The 19,955-nt window shown below is 43.3% G+C and overlaps 1 protein-coding gene across 1 annotated transcript in view; it reads left to right on the top strand.

Annotated features, from left to right (window-relative positions):
- The first annotated feature begins 2,075 nt into the window (after positions 1-2,075).
- The window catches only part of LOC118098317 (rho GTPase-activating protein 21), a 37,217-nt gene continuing 19,337 nt past the window's right edge, over positions 2,076-19,955 (top strand). The window contains 4 exon segments of the mRNA XM_035141989.2: positions 2,076-2,705; positions 6,419-6,607; positions 9,683-9,704; positions 19,026-19,118. Of these exon segments, the coding sequence (XP_034997880.2) occupies positions 2,394-2,705; positions 6,419-6,607; positions 9,683-9,704; positions 19,026-19,118 (616 nt within the window). The 5' untranslated portion in view covers positions 2,076-2,393.

The following is a 19,955-nucleotide window of genomic DNA, read 5'->3' on the forward strand; positions in this document are numbered from 1 at the left end:
TTTCTGCCGTCTTTTCCATACAGAACACCACATGCTATATTGGAGTGGAGTGAATGTGGTAACAAGATGCTCATAAGCAACCGGCTGAGAGGGAACATTCCACGACTGGATTCCTGATGTTGTTTTCATGGTCGCTGCTGTGTCGGAAGGCAAATATTCCTCAGATTCAAAATAGACCTGTGTGTACATTTTCACGATTTTGCAAACCACACCTGCTCCTGGCGGATTTGCATTAGCTGTTACTGGAAGTGGACCAGTCAATTTAAGATTATGGGACAAACTCGGACCACATTTGGAGGTGGTCTGCGATGCATGTGGCCACATTCTTCTTGCTGTGTGAATGCAAATGTGTCCTGGGCAACATAGACAAGTCAGCAGTTACAGTTTAAAGGTTTTTTTATGCACTGATCACAACATAATGCCGGATACTTTTCTTAAATCGGTCAAATTCATAGCTGCACACATTCATTCATTCAGCCCCTCCTCACCCGGCTTTCTCTTTTCATCTCTCTCAGCTGCACCGACACACACACAAACATCGTCATTGGAGACATCTAGAAACTGAGACTGGGTAAAAACAACACAATTTGGTCTTTGTGAACACGGATGACGTTTGTGTTGATTTGCATATAGAGCAGGAAAGTGAGATCCGATCACAAGTAGTCATCGGAGAACCATTCGAGACACATTTTAATGCCAGGTCCAAACAGGGTCATAGAGGTGCTGCATTTCAAAATGAACATGTTTAGATTATTATTTGAGATTTAGTATCAGGCCCTCCGCCAGCACAGAGTCCTGATGTTACCATTGGAGCGGCACAAATGCTCCAGAGAGCCCTGAGATGAAAATGTGATTAAATATTAAATTGATGTTTTGGCCGTGCGCTCTCCCCGAGAGATTTACTAAAAGGTATCATCAGGGCCGAGTCCATCCCGCTCCCAAACATCTCACTGCTCCTTAAAATAAAGGCGGTTGCCAAGCCTCTGTGGAGTTTGTTTACCTTGTAGCATTGAGGAGGTGTTCCCTTGTGGACTCGGCTTTAGCCTCTTATGTAATACAACAAGTGGGGAGGGAGACTAGGTGACTGCATCCAGTTGAACTCTGGATGCAGTCGGGGATTAGTTTTGGCAAATAGTGTTTTCAATCATTTCATGTCAGGTTGAAGTTTAATAACGGTTTATTAACGTTTAGGTGTTAAATTGACTGACCTTAACAGAATCAAGCACTGTCTGTTAACCATTTACAGCTTCACCCACAATGGCCCAACTAGATATGTTCAACAACTGGCTCACAGTTTATTTTTAAAGTGCGTCAATACTCACATGACCACATGTAAACTGGAAGCGGTGTTGGGTCATTTTAATTGATCCTTTTCCTTTAGTGATCTGTGCTCTCCATGTAAACACTGGGGGACAGATTCCACAGTCAAAGTTCTGTGTAAAGGTTTGATTCAAAGTTTAGCTGAAGATAGTTTGAGGAGTCAGTTTAACTAGACGTCCTGTACACAGTGGATCTGTTGTTTTGCTCATCCTTATGTAACAATGTTTATATGCATCGTCTCTATAAATAAATATATAATATACTGGAGCTACTGTGGGTTTTTGCACCCTCTGCTCGTCTCTCTCGCCGCCATGTGCACCACACACTTATTAGTTCTTTGTAGTTGCCAGATGAGCTGCAGGCATGCAGAGGTGGGTGGGTTTGGTGGCTGTACATTTTTGTTCCTTATAGATTTCACAGAACACACATGCCTCCTTATCTGCCGTAGCCCCACTTGACTTCTTCCACTCATTGTGAAAACAATCCTGTGTTATTCCTGTCTCCCTGCAGACAGCAGCTCTGTGGTGCCGCTTTATTCCGACTCTAAAAACATAACTCTCTGACTTGTTGTGTGCGTCTTGTCTTCTCCGCTCATGCATTCTCATGATTTATTGATCAACCTCGACGTTTGAGTGTCTGTTAGAGGTTGGCAGTGGAAGAGGTGAGTTAAGAGAGAGCGATGAAGGAGACAGGCAAGGAAGAGAATTCACTTCAGGCCGCCTGGTGTGTGTGTGTGTGTGTGCATACTTCACAGAGAGGTTTGTGTGGAGAGTGGGTGGGTGCGTCAGTCAGTCGGACTGCTGCTCTCCGCACTGCATTCAGCTGCTCTCCTCTCGGCTGAGTGGAAACATCATGTGTCTGTGGGACGCCCAGAGGAACAGCCCTGTTTCTCCGAACTGAGACCAGCACAGGCAGTCAGGGACGGGCTGAGGATGAGAGAGGAAACAAAATGAACTCAGCCAAAAACTTGGAGTAGACGGTACAGAGGGAAAGAGGAAGTTAAAGAGCATTTTTGAGGATAGCTTTCATCCATTCTGCCATCTGGTCTCAACCACCTCGGACTTGGCTATGCCATGCTGGCCCAGAGGAACGGGCTACCTCCAGGCTGTAAGCCAGTTCCGCTGAAGGATAACTCTGACCTGCGGGATGTGGACGTGAATGCTGTAGGGTGCTGCTCTCTCTCTTCCTCCCCTTCATCAGGGGGTTGTCCGTGGGCTCGGCTGGCCGGGGTGGACGGCTGCCTATCGGAGCCATACTGTCTTTGGTTCCAGCTTTTGGCCAGAGCCTACTGGGGTGAGGTGGAGCTGGGTCTCACCAGTCCCAACCGCAGCGTGTCCTGGGCTCGGCTGCGAGAAGCCTCCAGGAAGAACTGTGTCCGATCCCGGGTAAGGACAGTTTACGTGATGAGTGGTGGATGAGCATCCTTTAATTTTAGGGAACGTCAGAGGCAAGTCGTGTTACGGTTTGGAAGCATTCAAGAATACTGTAACTCATATGAAATATGGGTTTAAGGGCTATCAGTGTATGGCAGAGGCATATAGGTTTACATAGGAAGCGTTTGAGAGGTGAGGGGCAGCTACACTTTGTTGTGCCATCTGAGGAATTTAGCGTGCGTCATCCTGTGCTACAGCAGCAGAGCAGTCCTGTTTCACTGACCAATATCTTTCGTAATATGAGTGTGCGTGAGGGTTTTAGGTTTCGTTTATTGTTATTGGTCCCTATGGTGTATTCACAGTGCCTCTTTGCTGTGTGTTGTCAGAGGAGGATCGTGTTTATTTTACAGCTGTGTGTATGCAGCAGCTTCGTTTTCACAGTTTCTTCTAAAATATCCCCAACAGCCCCAACTTCTTTTTAATACACACTGAGGCTTGCTGGAATGAAGTCATTGTTCAGTGGAGGAGCAAAGTGGGGGAAGTAGAGGCACATTTTCCTTATTATATATTGAACAAGGAGGGTGACTAATGTGGTCAAAGAGGGAGAGATGTTTGGAAAGAAAAGGCGAGAAAGGGAGGGAGTGAAAGTGGCAGATCCATGAGGTCAGACGACCAGGGGGTGACTCACAGATTAAAAAAATAAAAAAATAAACATTTGGAAAAAGTAATGACATTCAAATTCACTCATATACATAAAGAAACAGAAGAGGCCATGCAAATGCACCATCCTGCAGGCTGAGGCACCATATGGCAGCGCACAGATCAAAAACCCCTCGCTGGTGACTGTTTTGATGAACAGATTGCATGCATAATTAAATGGTATTAATCAGGTAATCGTGTGAGCTTGTTTGGATCAGATTTACAGTATTGTTCCCTGAATATGACTCTTTTACTGAGGAATTGTGGGAACTTATGGCAGCACTGTGAAGCTGTAGTTTCCCTTCGCATTTTGCTGCGCTGTTGCTTTTCTTGCTGTATAATTTAATATGTTATATATAGAGAGAGATGGAAAGTGTGTGTGTGTGTGTGTGTGTGTGTGTGTGTGTGTGTGTGTGTGTGTGTGTGTGTGTGTGTGTGTGTGTGTGTGTGTCTGTGTCTGTGTGTGTGTGTTTGTGCCTCAGTCACGGGGCATTCCAGTCAGATGGCTTAGCTATTGCGTAATACAACATTAAATTTTAAGCATGAAATCAAAACAAACAGCTGAGTTGGCCCGTGTCAGCTCCTTTCCTTTCTTTCCCTCCTCTTCCTCTCTCTGTTACATTATGGACTCAGGTTTACTTCCAGCTCTGCACCACTTGGGTATTGGTGGTGATTTCACCAGTCATACCATTAAGCCCACACCCATCCCTCTCTCTGGAGGCCTCTCTACATCTGCTGCTCCCAGACAGGCAGAGGAGAGGTGTGGAAGGAGAAGCCGGAGGGGCGGCGGAGGGGAGAATGTCTTTGTTTTGGATCCATAAGCTGAGATGTATTTTGGTAGGAGAAGAGCCCGCGGAGAGATCTGGGTTGAGGCTGGAGCTCTTGGCAGGCCCGCACACAGCCAAGAGTCACGATAGTAGTGTGAGCAATAACCGCTAACGCACGCCCTGCGGTGCAGTGGTTCAGCTCCGTCATTACTTTGATGATGGATGTGACGTCTCACTGCTCCGGACGCTCTCAGCAGTAGACATCGGGGAGGCTTTCTCAGTTATCTGATAAAGAATTACCTAATACTTCCTGTTATGTGTTCAAAGGTGTGATAAATCTGAGGTTTACAACCGTTAGAAAGGCATCAAACACTACAAGCAGAGACTACTGTCCGACAGCTGTGCGGAAAGAAATCCTAGCTAACGTTGGCAAACTCTGAAAGCCGCTGCAAATATTTTCAGGTTTCATACTAAAAGCGTATTACTGCACTCACCTTAAAAAATGCATTTATTGTGAAGCACGTGCAGGAAGTGGCAAATTAGCTGCAGTTAGCTTATTGTTTTAAATTACTGGAGTGATGCAACAGGACTGCACACGGCTAAAGCAGAAACTCTGTGTTGTATATATGTGTTTGTCTAACTTCATATTCTCACTTCATCATCTTCAGCTTTGCACCAGTTTCCACTTTAGCCAGTGTAAACATTTTTTCAGCTTTCTGTTGTAGAACATTTGAAATCCCTGTTTTACAGCTGACGTGGGGCACGAGCTGGGTTATGTAGGCGTTAATGCAATGTCACGCAAGCCGAGAGCCGCCAGCATTTACGTGTTGTTTTTATCCTGTGTTCGTCACAATAGGAATGTAGGAATGTAGAAGATAAGTCTGTCATCATGCAAACGCACCAAATAGCCCCGTAAAGCTCCGAATGTACAGTAACTAAAGCCATATGGACGGTGGTGTGGCGCCCAGGGCAGCACACATGTGACTTGTATCGCTACAGATTTAATCCCTGCATTGAGAGCCACAAAGCAGGAGCTAAATATTTGACTTCATTCGTGGCCTCTGTCACCAACGTTATAACAGTTGTCACGTAGTAGCACCAGTTGTGATGAGTGATGTGTTTCCTCTTCTGTGTTTACAGACAAAATTCACAAGTACATTCAGACTCATCGTGGGCTGAGCCTCAGTTGATGACAAATCGTATTCGCCTGAAGCTGTTGATTCATTTAATGTTTGGACAGATCAAAGCTGCAGAGGAGTTATTTGGTACATGAAACACTTATATGGCATTAAGGTTTACGAACGTCTACGAAAGAAAGGGATAGTTGGTATACGAAGGTCTATGGAGTGTATATGAAGGTGTATGAAGGGATAGAAGGTATATGAAGGTCTATTGAGGTTTCAAAGTCCCCAGAAAGATGCAGTCCCTTAATTGGGACACAGCTAAAGTGTTTGTTATGATAGACAGCAAATGGACTGCAGGTCAAACATTTCCTACCTACACAAAAACACTGTTTTGCAGATTATAGGCAACAATATCTTATCAATTACATTTCACAATATTCCTTAAACACCGTACAACCTATCTTTGAACACTTGCTCATCTGTTTCCCGAAAGCACAAACCTTGACCACTAAATGTCTCCCTGTTATTCACCATTCACAACCATCCTGCTGTTGTTGTCTTTTATCTGGCGACTGTGAAGAATCACCGACAGGGGATTTCTGGTATGTTTAAATCAAGATGATTAATAAGATATAGGCTTAGTCACGGGCTGTTACATCTGTGAAAACACACTTTTCTTTGTTTTCGTTAACCACTCGGCTTGACAATCACCAGGGGTGAAGTCAATGGAGGGATTGTGCTGTCATGTAGCTGAGAGTTTCTTCTCAACGGTGAACAAGTGGAAATAGCAGATTTACGATCAGTGGGTCATTATTTTTATAGCCACGTTTGATTTCTTTGTTGCAGAGCAGTGAGACATCTAAAGCAGAGTTTCCCAGCCCGGAGGTCACACTCTCAAGGGATCCACAGATACAATTTTAGGGGGGGGTGATGATGATTTAAGAGAAAAGCCTTCGCTGACAGCTCATGTATTTAAACAACAAACAAAAGAATGGCATCGTTTGGCTCTCAAGAAGAAAGCGAATAATGTTGAAAATGTGGGACTTTTAAAAATTGCTGTCTTTCCAGTTTTAAATCACAGTGTAGGTTCTGGACACTTTGTATTAACACTATGTTTGTTTTTTCCTCCATTCAGGCCAAGCAGAAGGATGGGCACGACCCGAGTGAGGTGTCGGCCACCACTTCTCCCGGGCCGGAGGAGGAGCCTTTCTCCTGGCCGGGCCCAAAGACGCTCAACCTGCGTCGAACCTCCCAGGGATTCGGCTTCACGCTGCGGCACTTCATCGTCTACCCACCGGAGTCTGCCGTCCACAACTCCCTGAAGGTGACAGCACACTGACTCTCACTCATCTGACGACACCAAGACCTCAAAACGAAACAAACAAATTCATCATATCATCAAAAAATCTCTGCAAATATATTCAAGGATGTAACGCATTTCAACACTTAGGTAGACGAACCGTGGGAAAAAGCTGTTCAGTTCCTTACCTATTTCAAAATTTTAATTTGTGCTTTGACTGAACCAAGGCTTCTCTCCAAATACCTGTCACTCGGGTTAATTTGCTTTCATTACTGCTTTTTGTCCTCTGTTCTAACTCCGGCGTCGCTGGCGAGGGCCTGAACATTATATCTACTGGTCTCTGTTCCAGATCGTACTCATTAAACCAAGACACAAGTAGTGTCTGTAGTGATTTAGAAAAACAGCAGATTTGTGTCACATAAAGAGGAGAAACCGTCAAAATGATGACTCTCAGCTGCTGTTTGAACACGGCCACAGACCAACAACATCCTATTCGGTGCTTTTCTTGTGTGCGAGTTGTTTGCCAGGAAGAAATAAATCAATGCATGTTCTGTTGTGTAGTAAAAAGTAAAGATGCAATATTTGGCTTCAAGTGGCTTTTTAGTGTCTGTTTTTGTTTTTCTGAGATTCTTGAAGCTGTTTCACTCCAATCCACCAGTCGGGTAATTTTCTCAAGCTGTGAGCAGCTTCAGATGTGAAATAGATTCAGTTGCTTTGCGTACATTTTTACTAGAGTTAGTCAGAAAATTCGACAACAAACATTTCATCACACACTTTACGCTCGTTTCGCTGCTACAGGCGTCTGGTGCGTTTGAGCTCACCTCATTTGCAGCCATTATTTTGTCACTTTAACTGTAGATACAAATATCATAAAGATGTTTATTATAACACACTTATAACATCAGTATTTAATCTCTTGAATATTTAATCTCTTCAAATCTCTTTCGAATAACATTTCAATTTCAATCTATTTCCAGTTTGCTGCTGCTGTTGTGTCTGACCATCACTGACACCAGACGTAATAGGACTACAGTGTTTTTATTTAACTGTCAATACGCTCGTGTCGTGCCAGTTTTTTAGCAGAGCCTATTTCTGATTTGTATCATCCCACCTGGGAACTCAGCCAACTGTCCTCTGGATAACATCAGTACCAATCTGCCCTTTGGTATTAATCCTGATGTTACAGCACTTCCGGCTCCTAATGGGCATAGACTTAATACAGACTAAAGGGCTTTGGGTAAATACGACAGGGCTTCTTTAATGGGAAAATGCGCCGGTGTTTCAAGTCCGCTCTCTGGAAGCTTATCACGGCCTCCCTCGTATTAGTTTTCCTAAGTGATAATTCAGGATAAGTTGGGTTTACTTTTCTCTGAAGTGTATTTTGACAACCTCTCATGTTTGCACAAAGGGATTTCCTACAAAGTTAGCATAGTACGTTAAGTTTATAGCCTTTGGCGTCGCTTCTACATGTTGAAAGAGAAACTGCAGCACAAAAGTTTAGGACTTTGAGACGTTTGTGTAACCACAGAGAGACGGACAGTTTCTCTCACAGGCGTTCATGGGTGTCACAGTTTTGTTCCGGCCATTTTTAAGTCCAGTCTGGTGCAGTGTTTGCTTCTATTTTCTCACTAAAACCGGATTTGCATTGAGCTGACATTGCATATGGTCTAAGATTCATAGAATAAATAAAATAAGGGAGTTAACTCATCTGTGAAAATCCGGCAAGAAGCAGAATGTAGCATAAATCATTAATTTGATTCATAAAATATCATTCACATATGAATTCCTTAACTTAAACAAGCGTGCAGATTCCATCAGACTTTATTCCAAGAGTCTTTTTTGTATTCTTTTAAGATTTGATTCCGGGAAATATTTGCACTAAAACCTTAAATCTCAATCCATCAGGTCAGTCGATCGCTCATTGTGAACTCTAACCGTTTCTCCCATTATGTAACCTCAAGCCTCATGGTAAGGATGAAAAAACAAAATCCTCATCCATGTTTATGCATCACTGTAATTACTTTTAGGCTCTTGGATCGGAGCTCTGTCCTAATCACAGTTTGAGGATATTAGCGTTAGCTTGCAGAGGTTCTGACCGTCTTAAGGAAAGCCTTGGGAGAGCGGCGAATCTTAAAGCATCCATGGCCAACACATGTGTCACTGGGGGAGGTGGATTAAAGCAGGAGTGTGTGGATCTGAGAGAAGTTAAAGATTTATGTGTTGAGGAAATGGAGAAAAAATACACACCACAAACATGAAGTGGCTTTTCTGGATGAACTGCCACAGGAGTTGCTCTGGACCGTCATGGGTCCTTTATCAAAAACCTTTCCAATTAGGGAGCCGTGTTTAATGATTAATTAACACTTTCTTCTCTCATCCATCCCCTGTAGGGCTTCAACTAATTATTTTATCAATTAATCTGTTAATTATTGTTTTATTACATCAAATTGAGACGGCATACCTCTGCCAAGGCTCACATCCAGTCTCAGTATGTTAAAGATCGGGCTCCAGCCCTCTAAGACATTTCATGATTTCCCATTTTGTATTTTGTGGGTAATCCTGCTAACAAACAGACAAACAAACATGCAAAAACAAAAACCTAACCTTCTTGGTGGAGGTGATAAATTATGTAGGCCTTTAAATGTCATATAATATTTCAAAACAGTGTTATAGAGTATTAATACAAGAATAACACACAAGTATTTTCCATGATTATTGGTTTTTTATGATGACTTTTACTCTTTTTATGGCTACAGACATTATTCTTTGTCAGTCTTTGTTATAATTACTTCAATTTAGTTTTGTGATTGTTACTGAATCTCTCGTCTTGACAGTGACTTGGCCTGAAAACTATAAACTGGCAAAATATATTTCCAATTCCAGTTAAACAAAATAGAAAAGCATGAGCCAGCACTTTGGCCTGAAATGATCAGTGTGGCTTTGTTTTACTGCTTCGGGTAAATGAGTGAGTCTTTAGTTTTGGGGGATGGGGTAAGAAAAATGATCTATTTTTGTATTTATATCATCATGTCACACAGTCTTTCAGTTTATATTCCCTCTAAGTGTTATGAAAATTAAACCACTCTTCTTTTCTTTCAGGATGAGGACAACGGCAGCCGAGGTAAGTTTGTAAATCAGTTTTTTAATTTAAACTGCTGCATGAAATCGGGATGTGCACTGTGAGCTGGGACCTCAGCTGTTGCAATAAGAGACGCACAGAAACCATTTACTCAGTTATTCCTGCTGAATGGGGATCAGATTAAGATTGACACCTCATTACTCCAAACGTTTTCTCTCTTTACAGATTGAAATAGATGCATTTTGATGAGTCTTTGTGTCTTAACATCTCATTATTTGTATTGGGAACTCAGTCTCTTTATAATGGCTTTATAACACAGGGAATAAAGCAGACAAAGAAATAAACAACATGTTGCAGGTGCAGTTGTGTTCTCTGGGGTCTGTCAGCCAGACAGGCCGCATTGAATCTTTAGTCTTTGCTCTTCAGAGCCGTGGCGTTAGCTTGGCAAGGCCTCGGCATTCCTCAGAGCATCCGGCTCGTCGTTCCAGTCCCTCAGTATTCTGCTCACATCCGCAGCCCAGCGTGAACGCAGGCGGATCGCTCTGCTGCCTTCTTAAACAGCCCTGTAACACATCTTAACAGACCATCGAGGCCCTTGTACACATACATAAACAAATAGAAAATTGTGTTTTCTAAGAAAACATGACACAGTTTTTCACAGTATTTCTTTGTGTTTGACATAAATGAACGAGAAAGTGAGACGCTCATCATCATTAGCTGTTGGTTTAGCTTGTGAAACATCCAGACCCCCACCCCAGGTGTGATTCAGGGAATTGATATGAATGAAGTCTGGGTTGATGGAAGGTGAGCGGACTCCCTTTAGTGATAAATCTGACTCAAAACACATCCCAACAGGATATTAAGGGATTCCAGTAAGTGTCCCTCATCGTCCCTCTTGGCTCTTGGTGTCACATTCCTCACACTATACCCTCCCTCCTCCCCCCCCACCCACCCACCCATTCAGCTCCTCCATGTCCACCCGCTTCATTCAACACAGGCCTCAAAACATTAAACAGCACACACACGGGAAGGAAACCCTTCAGGGAGTAAGTGTGGCTCCACATTGTTATGAACTGGGATTGCCTTTTGTGACTTTACCTGAAAGAAGTCGTGTAAACCTCTTGTGACTGTGTGTGTGTGTGTGTGTGTGTGTGTGTGTGTGTGTGTGTGTGTGTGTGTCCTCTGCCATTAAATCTTATGTAGTAAGTGCATGAGAGGCATTCATTGAAAGGCTCAATACATAGTGAATAATAACCACCTCCTGCTGCTGCCTCAGGAAGTCACTTGGCCTCCCTCCAGTCTCATAAATCCTTCTTTGCAAAGCTGCAGCTAATATGGCAGCAAATGAATCGATAATAAGTATTTATTAAGAAAAATAACCACAAAATACATCGGTTATAAGTTAACATTGTCACTTGTCAAGCTGAAGACTGTTTATCTCTAAATTTGGAGTTTCATTGTGTTTAAGAAACTTCTTCGAAATCTTAAAATAAATAAACAATTTGAAACTAATTGAATTATCTGAAAAATAAGCCAAAACAGACTAGATCATGAAACTCAGAGCATGTGATTGCAGCTCATGTGCAGATGCAGCAGCCTGTGTTGCCTTTTATATGGTGTTCGCTGAATAAAACAGCCAGAAACGAGTCGTGGTGCGATGAAGAGGAATCTTATTTACTATATTTCACTTATTGTGAAGCTGGAGCACCCAGAGAAAACTCATGCAGGCACAGGGAGGACGTGCAAACTCCACACATAATGGCCTTTAGCATTATTAATTCAAAATTAAGTTTCTTCAAGTAAAGTATGACACCCTGCTACCGTCCGTCTGCCCCTTCATAACCTCATTTACTGAAGTTTGTAGAAATTAAATCCAAAATAGACTGAAAACAGAGTTCTGAAGGATTTTTTGTCAGATTGACTCGGATTGAATTATTTAATTAAAAACTAGAAAGGCAGTTGGAGCGTGTACCTCCGCCAAGACCCCGAACTCCTCTTAAATCCACCCAGGCTGCAGTGAAATTACACTTACTCATAGATATCAGTCCCCTAAATATGCCTGTTTTTTTTTTTCCATCGAGATCCATGTATTATTTCCTGGTGAATCTGTAGAAAAACAACCCATCTCTCGACATGAAAGAAAGTGAAAACATTTCCTTTCGACGCCAAAATGTAATAAGCTTCTATCTTGGCCCATGTCTCTCATCCTGTTTCGTGGAAATCCGTTCAGTAATTTTTTACGTAATCCTGCTGACAAATAAATGGAAAGGGGCGAAAAACAAAACCTCCCGAGTGGAGGAAGTAAAGTTTTCTCACAGGGTCCATCCGATCATATTATAGAGTCTTATTGCTTTAATTCAATATAGACTTCAAGAAATCGACTTCATGTTCCCAAGCACTTGAAAGACGTCTCGTCCATATTGGCTTAACATTTAAACTTGAAAGTTATTTCCTGAAGTTTTTTTCTCAACTCTCAACTTCATTATTTGTCACGAAACAACACGTGGGCAGACAAACTTTGCTTTTTTAAAGTTTTTTTTGTAGCTTCCAGACGTTTGGCGTCGGTGTCACAGCAGCTACACGGCGTACGTCCCCCCCAAACAAACACCCTTGACATCATCCGACAACCACGTGAACACACACACGGGTCCAGACAGATAATGCGTCCCATGTGCTGGGTTATTTTAATGTTTATGAAAAAAAAAGAAGTTGCGCTCCGTCCCGACTCGGGCTCTGTGATGTCCGCTGCAGCCTCCCCGGCGCGCTGCACTGCAGTTTATTTGCTTGACTCCGAGCCAGTGTGTGATGAGGCTGTTGGTGTTTGGAGAGGGTAAGGGAGGGAGGGAGGGGTGGGGGGGTCGGTCTGCTGACCGCGTGTTGACTAGCTGGGTGTTGCCGCTGGAAACCGTTAAAACGTCCAGAAAACACACACAGTGACGTAGATACACAGATAAACAAACGTAAACACCGACATACAGTGTGTAGATGCGGAGTGGAAATGTGGAAACGGGAATGATGTGCTTTTACTTTGTGTGTGTGTGTCCCAAAGTATGGACGTGTTTATTTCCTTTCACAGCGGTTGTGTACATACCAAACGGCTGTTATCCCAAATCTTCCTCTCTATCTCACTTCCTCTCCTCTCTCCCTCCCTCCCTCCCTCCCTCCCTCCGTCTGTCTCTGCCTTTCCTGTATCTCTTTCTCCTCAGCTGTGTATTTTAGCAAGTTATCAAAGGGGGCTGAAATCCGAATGAGGCGTTCTGTGCTGTGCTTACGAAGCCCGTGGAACCTCAGCGCAGCGAGAGAAGCAACATAAAAAATTTCACCATCTGTTCAAATATTTGTTTTTGCGTTCAACGTGAAACACTTCTCTCCGCAGATATCACTTTTATTTCCCTCTTTTTCTTTTCTTTTTTTTTTTGTGTGTGTGTGTGTCAGGTTTTGGTTCGTTCCCATGAAGTCTGCAGAGGGAACGCAGCGCAGCACAAGCACACTGAATTCCCCAGTATTCTCCAGTGAGCCTTTTTTAATGCCCCACCTTCTTTAACAAAACTAAAGTTTTTTGTCTTCTTTTTTCCGTTTTTCCACGGTCAGCTTAGCGTAGCACTAAGACTGGAAACAGGGAGACAGCTAGCCTGGCTCCGAGCAGAGGTATGCAACAGGACTGCAGGTATTTACCCAGAACGTCGGAGGTTGTGCAGATTGAACAAACAAGATATTAGGGTGATATTTAATATTGATAGTCTCATCTAAGACTTGGCAAGAGAACAAATATTTCCCCCCAAAAAACTTCTGCTTTTCTTGGCAACAGGCCTCAATCCTTTACTCACGAGGGTGAACTATTTTTCTTTTATTTCAATCTAGAGTTCAAACTGTTCTTTTTTTTTTTTTTAAGTTGAGTGAGTAATTATGACTCTGACAGCTCGTTCTGTTTTTGTTATGATATACACCCACCCACGTAGAAGCTGTAACATTAAGACTCAAGTCATAAAAACTTTCTTAGGCAAATATCCAAACACAACTGGCTGTTCACCCTCTCTGTTACTGGACTGTTGCAACGCCTATCAAGCTCCTCTGTTCTCATATGGATAATAAGCAGTCGTCAGTGGTTATGGTTTTTTCTTTCCATGCCACCACCTGTAGATCTTTACTGAAACAAGTGTAACTACTTTATTTTATTTGCTAATTCAGCTAAGTTTTACTCCATGAGTTCATAAATGCGCTTGGTTGCATCTAGTTAACCACATGTAGTTGATGGACCTTCTTATCTACTCCTCACACATTTGCTCTTGTGTTTTTTTGGTTGTGTAAAGATCAGAAAAACAGAGGCCACCCTCAACTCTCTCTTACAGGAATCGTGGCCAGTTGGCTCATTTAAAAAAATGTCTTGAAGCATGAGAAGGTATTTAAAAATGGCCCCATCTGTCTCCAGATGTTTGTCACTTGTTCCACCAGTTGAACTTAAACTGCCTTTTTTAACGAGAGAAAACAAAACAACTGAATCAACTAGTACTTCTTCTTCTTTTTTTTCAGTACAGTGCGGTCAGAGTAATGTCAGAACATAATCCTCCGTCCCCTGGGCGGGTTTTGGTATTCGCAATTCCTAGAAAGTGATGGAAAGTACTCCACCACCTTCCTGTCTGTGGTGGAAAAACACCAGGTGTGTGTGTCTGTGTTCATGTGAGTGTGTGTCTGTGTGCGTTGTTGTTGTTGAGCACATCAGTGGACAGTTGCAACAGTGGTGTCAGGTGTTTCTACATCAGGAATGCTACAGTCAGTGAAGTGAAATATTTTGAAATGTTATCAGGCTTCCAGAAATTTAGCCATGCAGGTGTTACATTCAAGTAAACATCCACAGTTTCTAGTATTAGTTGTAGTTCAGTGCATAAATCCTCCTATATTAAGGTTTTAATGTTCAGTTTCTGTCAGTCAATTGTTAAATGTTCCATAAGAAGTTGTAGTGCAGCTTTTTTTAGAGTTTAGAAGCAGAACATTTTACCATTTACAACCTTTTTCCTGCGCTTTCAACCACATCTCTTCCTCAGCAGATGGGGTTTGTTTTCCGTTGTCATCATGTAATGGAGTTTCCTCCTCTTACGTGGAGCTGCAGATCATGTTTTGAACACAAACAGTTGCCCCTCGACGTAAAGCGACCTGTGACCAACGTTCCATCCAGGAGAACACGTGGTGGAAAGCTCGAGAAAAAGAGTTGTGTCATGGAGAGTTGTGTAACTGCATCTCAATTCGCGTGTAAATGTGTAAAAGAATCTGCAAATGTGTAGAGGAATTTGCAAATGTGAATTCTGTGTCTGCTAAAACAGTAACGCTAAAATATGTTTTTTTTTAACTGCACATGTGTAATGAGATTTTGAGTTTGTGTTGACAAATCTACCATTTTTCTTTCATACGTTTGCAAATCTGATAAGACACACCTGGATTGAGATAACAGCTTGTTAGTTAGACTTATTGACCTTTTATATTTCGAAACCTGCCATATTAAAAAAGTTTACTCACTTATTTACCGACGTGCAGCCACTGACTTGACACTGGCTTTAAGGCGTATTGACCTACCCTCCTCCAGTGTGTGCTGACGTAAAGCTGCGGCTGTTTACAGAGCGCGGCGATTAGCGAGATGAGACCTGTCCATCTCAACGCCGGCACCTGAAAGTCGTCTCACCGTGTGACAAAGTGTATTGACACAGTTTCGAAGGATGTGTGTGTTTGTTTGAGTATTCGGAGGATGTCAGCAATCGGCCGTGCAGGTGTTTCAGCAGAGTTTAAGCTTTCAAAGGAGAGTTGTGTTTGGACTAGTTTGTGTGAGAACTGTACAGAATTCATGGGAATGGAAGAGGCAAAAAAGGCAGAGTTACAGTATTTGTTTTCACGGTGGCTTCGTCCTCCGTCTTTAAAAGCGGGAGTTTGATGATAAAACACGCTGTGCTTTTGAAGGAAGTCGCAGTTTATGGATTTATGTGAAGTGTACTTGTGCTTTGACCTTCCCACACTATGGGGGGACCTCCGTGTGCCAGGATCATGTGCCTCACATTTTCATATTCCTCTGCTGGAAGAGAGCTGACACAGATAAGCATCTAAACACACACACACAGTCCTCCTCCTTCTTTGTGTTTGAAGTGTTGGGAAAGTTGTGGAGAAACCCATCTTCCTCTTCAGTATCGGAGCAAACAACGAGTAACACATGTACTTAGGTGTTTGTATACTTTAGGAAGGCAGTACGTTTGCATGTGGGTGCGGCGTTTGTGAACGTGTGAGTGACACAAACGGGTTGTGAGCGAGTTGGACAGAGAGGTATTAGAGGTTAATGCAGAGAGCGGGCAGCGGGCCCAGCCCTCTGTAGAATAACATTATCTAACCCAAAACAACAGGGGAGCGGGGAGCTGGCCCACACAACCAGGCCCAGCTGTGCAGCCGGGGACGGCAGCCAAGCCAGAGCTTGTCGAGGCCAAAGAGCAGCGCGGAGACACAACCGTGCCAGTATAAGGCCTTTAACTGCTAGACTGGAAATGTACAGCAAGGAAACAGCGTTTTAATGGTTTCTTGCTTCATATATGGTTGAAATGCGAGTTGTGGTCCACGCGTTGAAAACAACAAACCAGTGCTTTGTATCGGGTCCACTTGGGAGCTTCTTCACGTCTTTACCGTGGAGGTTATGTTTACGCTCCTGCCCATCTGTTTGTTTCTTTGTTTATCACAAGGATTATGCAAAAAACTACTGAATGGATTTCCATGAAACTTGAGGACGTGAGCCAAGAAAGGGAATGAGTCCAGATACAGATCCAGGATTTTGTTTTTCACTTTCTTTAACATTGTGAGATAGGCTGTTTTTCACCAATTTCCCAGGGAATGATGCATTATATATATATAAGTGTGTAAAATGAAGTGTGGCTTAATTGAATGTAAGGGGACTATTGGGCCTTAGTGGAGATATGTGCTCCACTGAGACCTTGACCATGAGCCGTCACATATTTTAAATTCTGAAAAATTAAAAAAGTCGTTGCGTCATTGTTTCCCTGTAAGTACCACCCAAGAATAGCTGCGGTTATTCAACTCATTCTGAGCTTTGGAACAGCAAACCGAAGTCATTTTGAGGCTGATGTGCTTCATTAATCCACACAGTAGTTTATGCTTTGATAAGACAGTTGGGAGCATTAAAAATGTCCAAAGCTTTAGATTTCCACATTTAATCCTGCTCATCCAGCTGCGGGGCATGGAAACTTCCAGAATCCAATTTGTGCTGCAGCGTCGGTGCTCGGTGAGATTGGCTCTGGATTGGGAATTTGCCTCGTGCACGCACACTAGCAGAGAGGCGGAGGGGAGGTAGAGGGAGCGTTAGTCGACATCTCTACACCCAACACGGGTCAGTCATATCCAACAACGCGTCAATAAGGTTGAAGTTTGAAGTCATGTCGTTAGCGACCAGGTGATTCAGTAAGATCCCTGGTTCTCTGCCTTATCTTGTTGTGACCCACCTGAATAATGAGGATGGTTTTGTGCAAGCATGTGCACACTGACTTTGATTCTCACAAACACACTTAATAACATCCACTCTAAATACGATCTTATCACTTGTATACACAATTTTATGTAAAAACAATCACCAGTCTAAAATATGTAATTTTATTTTTAATATATGCAATCATATTTTTCTCTAAACCATCCCTCAGGAAATATCTCACGACCCCTGGGACCCCTCGGTCACCTTACCTGGAATATAAATACAGTTTGTCCCTCATAGAGATATTTTATGTCCTCTACTGCCTTCTGCTGGATCAAAAAGAAGTGTACAGCTGTTGTCAACATTTCCCCAGTAACAGTGAACATTGATGCATCTCTCCATTTATATTCAACACTGTCTTTTCGTATGAAGCTTATGAATATTGTTATTTTTACCTTTTATACCTGTCTGTCCATGAGACGAATCCCTCTCTTGTAAGTCCTCCTGAGGCCCTTAAAGATGTTTTATGCCCTCACACTAGTCGAGGGTTAAGGACAGAGGATGTCGCACCTTGTGTAGATTGTGAAGCTTTATGAGGCAAAGTGTGATTTGTGAATATGATCTGTACAAATACAATTTAATTTGATTTTAAAAAAGGGTCAGGATTAAATCTCCCATCAGCCAGTTATCCTTCTAAGCTCTCCTCTGTTGTTTCTATTGCCCAGAGATGATTATCATATGGAAGATCAAAACATTGCATGTCGTCAATGTTAATCCTCAGCATGCAGTAACATTTTCAGCCACACGGAGGGGGGGCAGCAGAACGCACTGACATAAGGACACACGATCATGAGATACAAGGACATCTGAGGTGACAAGGCTGTGCGACACGCTGGCGACCAGTCTGGGGCTTGAGACTGATGTTACTGGTTCTCAAAAGACTCATCGCCCCCCGTCGCCATTGACGTCGCTCTTCACACCACGTCTGCTCCACCCCAGTCGATCGGGCCCACACACACACACACACACACACACGCACCACTGATTTCACCGGGCGCCTCTGGGTCATAAATGCATGTATCTGCTGCTGTGCGAACAAGAAGCGGGGCATTCATGAAAGGAGCATGCGTGCCTGGCGTCCCCCTGAGGACAGAACAGTGGGATGCTCAGATGTTGCACTTCCTTTAAGTCTGCGGGCCATGAAAGGCAGCTGAGGCCAAATGAGACTGAAGCTTATGGCTCAGGGAAAAGACAAATTTATATATTTTTAAATCAGACTCACACAAACACAGTCACTCTGCTTCTGTGCCCTTTTCTTTTTTATTAATAAATACACTTGTGCACTTCACACGACATGGCGTGCCGTCGTGTTTTGTGAGCCACATGAAACCAAAGTCCCTTGTGTCTCGCTTGCATGCAGCCTTGTCGGCAAACTCTGACCCCCCCGTCACTGTCTGCACCTCAGGACACATCTGACAGCGGAGTAGAGGCAGTGAGAGGATGCGTCAAGGGACAGAGGATGTGTTGTTTAAGGGAAAGACAGATGTACAGCGTTTGGGACATTCATATTAATATTAATATTAACAGAAAAGCAAGGTGCAATCGAAGCATCAGCAAGAAGTCGCTGAAATATATAAAGTATGTACAACAAAACTCAGATGTGCTTCTTTTCAGTAGCGTTGAAATTGTAATGAACTTCTCTATCGTAAACATTCTGCATGAGCTTCATTAGACTTACTCAGTAAATAGCACAAGCAGAAGATAAAGATGAAACCAGAGGAAACGTGTGAACTGATGTTGGTGCAGTTGAATTTCCAGCTCCAGTGTAACATGGCCTACTTCTCTCTCCACTACTGCTGCTCGTCCTCACTGAGTGCATGTGCTCTCTCTCTCTCTCTCTCTCTCGTTACCAGGGAGACAGCGAAACCGTCTGGAGCCAATGGACACCATTTTCGTCAAGCAAGTGAAGGAGGGAGGCCCCGCCCACGGAGCTGGACTCTGTACAGGTACGCACACACACACACACACATACATGGGCATACAGTGCAACACACGGTCTCCATGGAGATCGCTGCACTCCTCCTGTTAACTGGCAGGTCTTGAGATTAACTCCGACCGTCTCACATTTGACCCCAAATCGCCGCTTGATGCCAAGATTTCTTCACATCTGTTCTCTAGGTAATTCCACTTCCTTGTAACCTGCCAGGCAAAACAGAGATGGGTTACAAAATAACAGATGGCTCCTTTGTGGGAGGTTGAACAAAGTGTAATATGCACACTGTTATATCAACTGCATCTCCCACTTTGTTTCTCTTATTAATCCACAAATCATTTCTTATTATGAAGGATAGAAAATACTCGAACAGACTCCCCCTCTGGTGAAAAGAACTAATCAGCTCTTTTTTCCATTTTCATTTCCCGGTGACAGCTGAAGCTCCGTGCAGTAAATGTTATTGCCAGGTTCGCGCTCTGTAATACTGGAAATGTCAAGTGGCCCGGGACAAATCCTGTAAAGCCCTGTGCCTTTATCTGATCACTCTCCTTTCCTCTCCCGGGACGGAGGAGTGCACTGTTTTCCCACAATTATCTAGTTCCTCTCCTGAACTCACCTCTCGTCTTCAGGAAATGTTAATGGATGTGGATCCTAACACAGGATGGATCCTAACATGGGGTCTTTCAAATAAACCAGTATTGGTGTTCCTGCTTTGATGTGTGTTTGTGCTGGAAGAAGAAGCCGCGGAGGAGTTCACTTGGTCAATAACCGTATTGACTGGACTCCAGATAATTGTCCTGAACAGTCGAGTTCTCAGACCCGGCCGGTCATAGAGTTTGTCTGGTCGTCG

The sequence above is a fragment of the Hippoglossus stenolepis genome, chromosome 19 (assembly GCF_022539355.2).
Source record: "Hippoglossus stenolepis isolate QCI-W04-F060 chromosome 19, HSTE1.2, whole genome shotgun sequence".
In the NCBI taxonomy this organism is placed as follows: domain Eukaryota; kingdom Metazoa; phylum Chordata; class Actinopteri; order Pleuronectiformes; family Pleuronectidae; genus Hippoglossus; species Hippoglossus stenolepis.